Source organism: Trachinotus anak, unplaced genomic scaffold, assembly GCF_046630095.1.
Source record: "Trachinotus anak isolate AG129_WGS33_773 ecotype Australia unplaced genomic scaffold, CSIRO_AGI_Tana_v1 ptg000015l, whole genome shotgun sequence".
Taxonomy (NCBI): Eukaryota; Metazoa; Chordata; class Actinopteri; order Carangiformes; family Carangidae; genus Trachinotus; species Trachinotus anak.
The window spans coordinates 12657916-12667491 of NW_027273866.1; the positions used below are offsets into that span (position 1 = coordinate 12657916).

General features: G+C 37.4%; 1 protein-coding gene across 20 annotated transcripts in view; it reads left to right on the top strand.

Annotated features, from left to right (window-relative positions):
* mark3a (MAP/microtubule affinity-regulating kinase 3a) overlaps positions 1–8383 on the top strand; it is a 58517-nt gene extending 50134 nt beyond the window's left edge. For 8 of the 20 annotated variants that reach the window (XM_071497607.1, XM_071497613.1, XM_071497609.1 and 5 more), the window contains 2 exons: positions 5443–5487; positions 7534–8383. In XM_071497607.1, the coding sequence (XP_071353708.1) occupies positions 5443–5487; positions 7534–7879 (391 nt within the window). In that variant the 3' untranslated portion in view covers positions 7880–8383. Of the gene's footprint in view, positions 1–2005; positions 2086–2290; positions 2339–5442; positions 5488–7533 lie in introns of all 20 variants that reach the window. The other 12 variants (XM_071497621.1, XM_071497614.1, XM_071497618.1 and 9 more) reach the window with 5 other exon arrangements.
* The last annotated feature ends 1193 nt before the right edge of the window (positions 8384–9576 follow it).

Genomic DNA, 9576 nt, shown 5'->3' on the forward strand with positions numbered 1-9576 from the left:
AAACTAATTGTTGACTCCTCCATTATGGGCTGTGTGTAACCTTTATGTCGCTCGGCTGGTGGGTCACTCGGTGTGTCTCCTGTTGTGCTGACAGGGAAGTTAAATTGGAGTCAAGTGAAAATGACTTGGCGCATCTTTTCTGCAGAAACAAACAGTGTTGCAAAATGTCTTGACGATAAGCTCAGAAAGTCTGAAACATATTTACTGCCTGAGAAAATCACCCTAAATCCTTTGAAAGCTTGAAAAGAGTGTGAGAAATCCTCCACGCGACCTTTGAGGAAATTCAACGCCAAAAACATGGGTTGGAAAGAGGACAGGGTTTGTCTTATATTTGGGCCAATAAGGTGATTTTAAGGTCGACCTGATCTCATCCGTCCTGAAACTAAGTCTCCTATTGGTGTCAAAAACTTTCCTGTTCATTCTCTCAGGCTTAAAGTGCCCAATTAAGAAATCCACATCATTTTATGGAAGAGCTATAAACATTTTCAAACATTTATCAAACTTGAGGTTTCATGTGGGTGCTTGAAGGAGCCGGTTCACCCACTACGAGGGGTCAGGGTGTGAAACTGATCTGTCCTCAGGCCACGACACTGATAGAAAAACATAACAGACTCCTAAAATAGATCTTTTTTTTAAATGATTAGATTGGTGTGATCAAACCGTTTCAGTTATCAGTATCAGCTGTGGCCTCACAACAGTGGAGGGGCTTTGTGGCCCTCGCAGGGTGCCGTCTGGAGGCTCAACAGCGCCCTCTGATGGCTGATCTGTGAACCGTTTTCTTCCTCTGGCAGCATCTTCATCATCCAGAGCCTCGTGTCTCTCGGCTCTGGTGTCATCTGTCATCACGGTCCTCTTATCTCACTCGTTACCTCACTCTGGTTTTATGTTTGTCCTCATTTCTACGGAGCCTTGAAACTGACTAAATGTAGGAAAATGTTATCAGATGAGTTAAAAAACAAAACTGGACACATCAGTAAATCATATTGTTGGTTAAATAAGTAAAATGGAATGTAAAATGAAATATAAAGCTTTACACTTTTCCTTTAACCTTCAGTCTGTTTGTAAATAAAGCCACCTTTCACTGTTTTCAGATATTTTAAACACAGACTGATTAATCGATTCATTGAGAAAATAATCAGCAGATTGATCACTATTAAAAAAATAATCGTTTTTCGTCTCAGAAATATGTTTTTCCTCGAGGCATGATGATGTTTGCCAATCCATTCTCCCCTTTGGTCCAGACTGAAACATCTCAAACAGTACAATTCTGGTGAAAAGATGTAATTATATAATAATAATAATAATTAATAATAATGATAATTTTTTGAAATTAAATGATCTTTAAAGATATTAAAAATATCTTTCATTGCTTTTTTTTCCCTTTCTCATATGAAGGCCTATCTCTGTTGTCGCTGGTCAGACCACTCTGCTCCCGGACCACTTCCTTTTTTGAGTCGAATCGGCCACGAGTAGGAAAAGCACCAAAAAGAGATTCACATTTTTTGTTTTTTAGCTAAATATCTCAACAACTATTGGATTGGTTGTCATGAAATTTGATTCAGACATGAACATGCTCCCCTCAGGATGAATCGTAATGATTTCCTCTTATCTTCATCTATCGCCATCATCGGATCAACATTTAACTAAGTGGTTGGAGGTTAGAAGAAAAGTGTAAAGCTTAATATTTAGTTTTGCTTTCTCTTGCGGTTATTTAACTAACAATATTATTCACTGATGTATTCAGTAATTTTTTGGCTTGTCTGATCACATTTTACTGCATTTAGTCCGTTTTGAGCCTCCGTACATTTCTGCTATAAATCTCTCATCACATTTTGGGGCTTAACATCAACGAGTTTTAATCATTTTCCTCCTCTCAGGACGTTTTAGGTTCAGTCACCTCCCGCTCCCACCTCCACTCCTCTCCTCACAGTTTGTGTGTTTTTGTCTTCCTAACCTTCCTGTGTCCTTTAACCTTGACCTCTTGCTGCTCTTCCTCTCCGCCTAGGGTCAGTATTGACCCGGCCAAACGGCAGATGGCCAAAACAGGGCCTGCCATCCCTTCTACCCAGGGAGGAAAGACCCTTAGTAAGTCTTCTGCCCTCCAGTCTCTATCAGCCTTTCCTTCCTTCCTTCCTTCCTTCTTGTCATCCTTCCATGTTTTTTTTCTTCTTTTTAGGCCTGTCATCATGTCATACATTCAAATATTCTTTCCCTCTTTCTTTCTTTCTTTTCTTGTCATGTGTCCATTGAGAAATTCGCCGTCTCCTCAGATTCCAATTTTTTCTTTCAGATTCAGGAGCAGAAGATATAGAGAGTTGTAGGAAGATGAAGATCTAGAGTAAGGGGCTGTTTCAATCCCTCAATCTCTCCTCTGAGACAAAAGTGTCGGTTATGTGGAGGAACTCACCCCCTCCCACCCTCCCCCTCTCTCCCTCACCCCCCCCTCCCTCGGTCTTGTGATTTTCACAGCCTCTCTGACCGACCCAGGACCTGCTGTCAGTCCTGTCTGTTCACTCGTCCTCCTGTTTGTCAAGTCCCTCAAGCTGTCAGGAGTTTGGAGTCACTTCCTCCTCCACCCGTCCTGTTTTTCTGTTCTCCGTCGCGTCAGAGGAGCAGGGACTTTACTGCTTACTTGCTTTTATTATGTACTCAGACATTTTTCCTTGTTTGTAGTGATTCAGGGGCTGGTTTTAGACTCTGCACTGACTGCTGAACAGTTTTACCCAAATATAAGTGCCCATAAGTCACAGTGAAGAGCCAGCACATTAGCATAGATGCACATTAGCATCCTCTCTAAGAAGAAACATAATTGGTCTGTTGGTTTCACTGTCATAGAGAAATTAGTGTTTTCCTTACAGGAGGAAGTGAGGAGTGAGTGATATGGATAAAATCCTCTCAGGTTGTTTGGTTTTGTTTTTTTATTTTTATCACAAATTTACTAAAAGATCACAAGATTTTCTCAACTTTTTATGGATAAAATAACTAGAGGAGGGATTCCTGGCACAACTTCCAAGGTGAGGAGAGGAAAGGAAGAGCAACACAAAAACAACTTCATTGTGAGACTCCAACTACGTAGAGATGTGAGTTTTGTCTAATTGAGCAGATGAAATACTTTGTAAATAAAAGTATTTTATCACATTGATGCATAAATCATTGAAATAGTTAATATTGCAGAGTGGTTGATGCAGCTCTAGGAATTATTTATTACTGAACTCGTCATCCTTTGAAATAAGGCTTGCAGAGAAGTCGTGAAGCTTCATTTCTACCCCAGGACATAAATGATGCAGGAACAGTTTTGACATCAAGCCATCACGCTTTTTTGGAAGTGTGTCAGTGAAAGGTGTCGCACAGTTGTTCTTCCTCTGGGTGGCAGAGTTGTAGATGCCATCATTATTAATGACCTGGTCCAGGTTAGATTCTGATTATTCCAGTGTTGTCAATTATTTTCTGCACTATGTCCTTGGAATAAAATCCAGGAGATACAGAAGAGATATGGATGAGGGAAACAAACACTGCCTACTCCTTCCAAAATATCCCGCAGTTCATCATGTTGCCAGTTTTTCTGTCAAACAGAAACAAAGTCCAACTCAGCTTAGACTGTAATTGATCATTTTAGCAACAAACAGTCATAGAGCTACATCAGAAACACGTTACTTAAGTCCCTTGTGTTTTTCTTTTTATAAGCTATATACAAACGTTTAATAAATGGGTGAAAACACACTGTAATGTAGTTGCATGCAGCTATAAGGACATTTGAAGTGCTTTTTAATAACAATTAAAATGTCTCCTTTGAAGACATTACAGTTGTTTTACTATATTTTCACTCCCTGTTAATACAGCAGTCTATAGACAGTGGGTGACCACAGAAGCAGGTATAGTTTCTGACAAATGCACATTTTACTTAAGTTTAAATGAACCTAAAATCAGCTTCTCCTCTGTTTGTCTGTTCAGGCTGAAATGTCCAGTGAAACTTAGTCATGAATGTAAGGAAATAACTGAGGTCACAAATCTGACTGGACGGCCCTGAATGTCTCACCCATGATAACAAACTGTTGGCTTCTCACACCAGTTTCTTTATCAATCAGCTTTATTCAAACACACATATAAAGAATGGACTTGCTGAACATGTTGCTTCAGTCACGGGGACAAATCTTTGTCGAGGAACATTTGGTTTGATTTTTTTTAGAGCCCGAGTCTCACCCAGCTTCCTGTTGCAGGGAGTGTTTCCCATCTGCATCGACCCTAACAAGTTGCAAAGTGTGTCTGTGTCCTGAGCACCAGCATCCACATGAACGGGCTGAACCATCTGCACGCAACATTTTTAATAATTTACTGAATATTACATCTGTGGTGTGGATCACAGCCCTTGTGGTCGTAGCTTTTTTTAAATTGTCGAGTTTTAACATGAAGTAACTATTTAATCAAGTGTTCTACTTAAGCTCAGCATCACTTTTTTGATGGAGACAAATGATTAAAGAAAAATATTAACACCCAGATTTTAAAATACAGTCTTACAGAAAACTTGGTTTATCAGAGTTTAACATTAAATCAGACAACTAATGAGCAAATGACAAAAACAGTCAATAAAAACAATTAAAAACATCTGAAAAACATCAGGTAATGAAGCTTTTCTCGATTGTCTTGACAAAAATCAGTAACAAGAAGACCATGATATGCAACTGAAAACTCTGGAAACATTTTTTCTTCTTGTTAAAATCAAATAGATTTTTCTTGCAGTAAACTTCCACTGTGATGCTTCATTATAGTTTTTTAATTAAGATTTGTTATCAAACTACATTTTCCAAGGTCAATATTGAACCTTGATATGATTTCATAAATCATACATAAATTGTTGTAATATTAAAGTTTAATTTTAACCATATCACCCACCCCGACTTTAAAAGTGAATAAAAGGATGAAGTTTTCCAGTTTTTGGGGAAAAAAGTTAAAAAAAAATATATATATATATATATGTGAGATCCTGGTGCTGCACCCTCGTCTCAGTCCATTTAGTTTTTATTAAAATCGTGCTGTTCGTTATCACATCTAAAGCTGCAGTTAATGTCATTAAGCTGCTGTTTCCGTCGACACACTCACACTAGTTCATGAGAAGCATTTCTGTCTCGCTCTGTGTTGAAAGGTTGTTTTTCTTTCTGTCTGCTGCTGTTGGTTTCAGTTTGGGATCACCGTCACTCTTTATTTTCCTGTCTCATGATTCTTCACTGATCTTAATGGAAGTAAAACCTTCCATGTCTTTGTTTTTTTTTTTGTTTTGCGGTGGTGGCTCTCGTCGTCGTTTCACCTCTCCTTCTTATTACACGTCACATATTCTCTTTTTTAATTCACTAGAATTGATCTAAAATTATTTGTCGTGCACAATCCACATCTTTTTTTTGTTCTTCTTTTTTCCTCCTCCCTGTCTGATCTTCTCATGCGCCTCAGAGTCTCAACCGAGTTTGAGAGAAACGGGAGACTTGAGGGCTCAAGGTGAGGTTACCTGCCCCCCCACACCCCACCCTCCCCCCACACACAACATGTTGGTCCACCTTTAAATGTAGGCTTCAGTTTGTCAGTCTGTTGCCACCCCCCCCCCTTTGCATAGGAATCCCTCTCTCTGCTTTGTCGCTCCTGGGATGTTTGAATATTCCAGACAATTTGGAAACTCGTGTGTTGCATCTGAGCTTTGCCTTTGAGTGTTTTGCCTTGTTGTTTTTTTGTTTTTGTTTTTGTTTTTTTGTTTTTTTAAATAACGTTTGCATGGCACTGTACTCGTGTGCTACTCTGTTAGCATGGCATGTTTGTATTCTTATTGACTTGAAAAATGCTCCTAATACTCAAAAAAACCTGCCATTAATCCAGCATGGATGTAACTAGCCCCAGTTCACACTACATTCACAGTCACATATTAAGTTTTTGCAGAAAATAAATACCTATCAATCTTTAAAAACCCTGGAAGGTCATTTAAAACTCTTAAAACTATTGAAAACATATTTCCAGAATCTTAAAAGACTTATGACATATATGTACATTGCTCAGTAAAGAAGATTTTAACCTGTTTCCAAATTTGAGATTTTTCTATCCTGTCCATGTAACTGACATTGCTTGTTTTAATGACAACATTTTTTAATTTTACATGAAAATATAAAGTAATAGAGGATTAGCTGAAATTATTTGTTGATTTTCCTTTAATTTTAGTAACTGATTCATTATTAATTTTTTAAGCAAAAACTCCAAATGTGGTCTAGTTCCAGCTTCTCCAATGTGAGGATTTGCTGCTTCTGCTTTGTTTAAGATGACAGTAAATTTAATATCTTTGGATTTTGGATTATTCATAGAACGACGTTACCTTAGCATCCAGGAAATTATGATATTTAGTGCTGCATCTAATGATTACAACTGAATGTCATTGTTATTTTCTAGATTAAGTGATAATTCTCTTGGCCTAATAGTATTTGGATTAATATAAATAGTTCAAGGCAATGTCATGAAATTGCTGACTTTATCTGACCAAAACTCTAAGAGCCAAAAATACTTATTAAAATATTTATTATTGCTTAAGCTAGAAAACACTGAAGAAAATGGAGAGCACTAGTACCTGATCAATATTCAGATACAGATCGGTGCTTAAGCTTTATTGACATTTAATAGACAACTATTAAATTATAAGTTGAGAAGATAAATGTCAGTCGATGCATTTGATATGATGAATATAATCGTTAGTTTGTTCTTGTCTTTTGACATAATTTGAATGAGTGTCATCTGCAGCCATGTGGATACTAATCTCTATTTTGGAAAAGGTTTTTTTTTTTTTTTTTTTTAAATAACTTTTTGTTGTTATTGAGGATTACAGAAAGTTGTTAAATGACCGTCTGGGTTCTCCAAATACAGCTGGGTATCTATTTTTATAAGAATATATGCGTAGTGTGGAGCTCAGAGACTCACAAAATGTAATCGTAAGTAACATAACTGCACACATCAATTAAAAGAAAACAGTGTAAGATAAATAATTAAAGTGGAGTGTAAAAAGAAATATAAATCTTAGTTTTACTTTGGTATAAAAGATCACAAAAAGCTAATTAGATTTTTGTTCTTTACCAATAATCAGTTGATACAAGAAATTAGACTTAAATTTTCCATTTTAGTTTTTTTAACCAAGTGTTATGTAGTGGTATTTTCCTACTACATTTTGTCAGTTTTGAGCCTCCATAGCTCAGCCCTGTGACTTGAATGTAATGAGTAATTTACAGACTGGGATTAGAAAGTGTCTTTGGTGGAAACAGACACCAGCCACATGCTAAATGTTTTCAAGTTTAGGCTGTGGCTGGTAGGTTTGACTATTCTACCAGCCGCTTTAGTTGATAAACTTCTTTTTTTTTTTTTTTTTTATACCAAAGAATTAAAATGTGATTTCTTTGGTTTAAAAAAGTGGCTGCTGAATCTCTCCATCCACCAGACACTGCTTTAAAAAACTAAACCGACTGCAAACCGAATGTGCTGGGCTCAAACTTCCCTTTTCTCCTCTCCTCCCAACAGTCGCCATGTACCTGGGGATCAAAAAGGGGAAAATAAAGACAGTAAACCCCGCTCCCTCAGATTCACTTGGAGTATGAGGACCACCAGCTCCATGGAGCCTTGCGATATCATGCGGGAGATTCGCAAGGTGCTCGATGCCAACAACTGCGACTACGAACAGCAAGAGAGTTTCCTGCTTCTTTGCGTCCACGGGGACGGGCGAGCTGAAAACCTGGTGCAGTGGGAGATGGAGGTTTGCAAGCTGCCCCGTCTCTCCCTCAACGGTGTCAGGTTTAAAAGGATATCCGGATCATCCATCGCTTTCAAAAACATTGCTTCCAAAGTTGCCAACGAGTTAAAGCTATGAACAAAAGGGTTTAAAAGTATACATATATATATCTAGAAGTATTTAAGCTGTACAATCATCCAAGTAGCAGTTTCCAAATGTCTCCTTTTTTTAAACAAAATACAGAGTATGTATTGAATATTATAATGTATAGATTAAGGCTTTTGGCAATAATCACTGAATTACCTACTAATATCTCAGTCTGTTCTGGCCAGAAGGGGTCGACATTAATGAGTTGAATATGATTTGTCATGCTGTGAATGTGGACAAAAAAGCATTTCTAGTCTTATTTATTTCTTTTTTTTCTCTCCTGGAAAAAGAAAAAAATTAAGTAGCATTTTGTTTTCAGTGTAAATAATGTACCTTACTTTCAACACAGCTTCACTGCAATACTCATTTTGTTTTTTGTTTTGTTTTTTTCTTTTGTATTTCGTTAAAAAGTAGAGATGACGGGGAGTCCGTGTAAATGCCCACATGGTTAATGAGGGTCACTCATGTCTCAATTAAAGTGTCTGTCAACTTGAACGTCCCCGTCTCATGCTGATCATTTGTATCTGGACACAGTCGAGATGAAAATGTATAACTGTGGAGATTTATTCTAGTATTTAAATATGTTCATGTTTAAAAGAAAACTGACACTTTATTTGGAAAAAGCTTGAAACGACACATGTAGTCATTTTAAAAACAAAATGAATGGGTGAAAATAAAGCTTCAACAAATATGGGCTTGTAAAAACACGTCTCAGCATATTACATATATCTATATTTACATGTAGTAAATACTGTACTGTTCAACTAAGTGTAATTATTTCTCAAATTTGAAAAAGGATCCTGAAAAAGGCTTTGCTGGTCAAAAGAAATCTTTGAGACACCCGAAATGTTTTCTAGTTTAGCCCAGCTTTCAGACTGGGTTTCTTTGGGACCACAAATCAAACACGATGCTTTTACTGAGAAGCCTTGAAGGTTTATGTCCTTTAATGAACTGTTTCTGCTGTGGTGTTCGGTGAAAGCAGTTAATATTGCATATGGTGATTTTTTTTGCTGTAGTTTATGTCTGTTCAGATGGTTTTGGTTCAACTTTGGTAAACAAATATTAAACAGACAGTCACTGCAGTAACTGAATATTGTACTTCTCTGAAGTTGGTGGGGACACAGATTAAAAACCAGAGTGGTTGGAATTCAAGCAGTAGAAGCTGAAAAGTCCAAGCTCCAAAAACGCTGCGTAGTAGAATTCCTCAGTAGCATTCAGTGCAACTCCTGTGTAGAAATCAGTGTATTTCCCCTTAAAGGCAGTTTATACTGTGACTGTATTTTAGGTTTATCATGATCTCAAACCCACATTTGAAACATGTTTAACTGCATTAAGGGAAGTACTTTTACCTGACATCTGTACAAGACAGATGTTGCACTCAGGGACAGATGTTTGTCTCTTCATCTTGTAGGTCCAGCTGCACGTACATTTGGGACTAGTTTAAGATTCAGTCTTATAGGAGTCAGATGAGTTAAGTTTCCACACAAGTCTGAAACCTTGTGAAGGCGGTGATTAAAACTGGAGCTGCAGTTGCTCTTTGTCATGTAAACAAGAATCTACAACTTCAGTTTTCTCATGAAATACCTCAGTGACCTGTTTCCAGAGCAGAATAACCTTACAACCAATGGTGACAGGATTACTGGCAATATTTACACATCATAAACAGTCTCACTCCAGGAATCACAAAG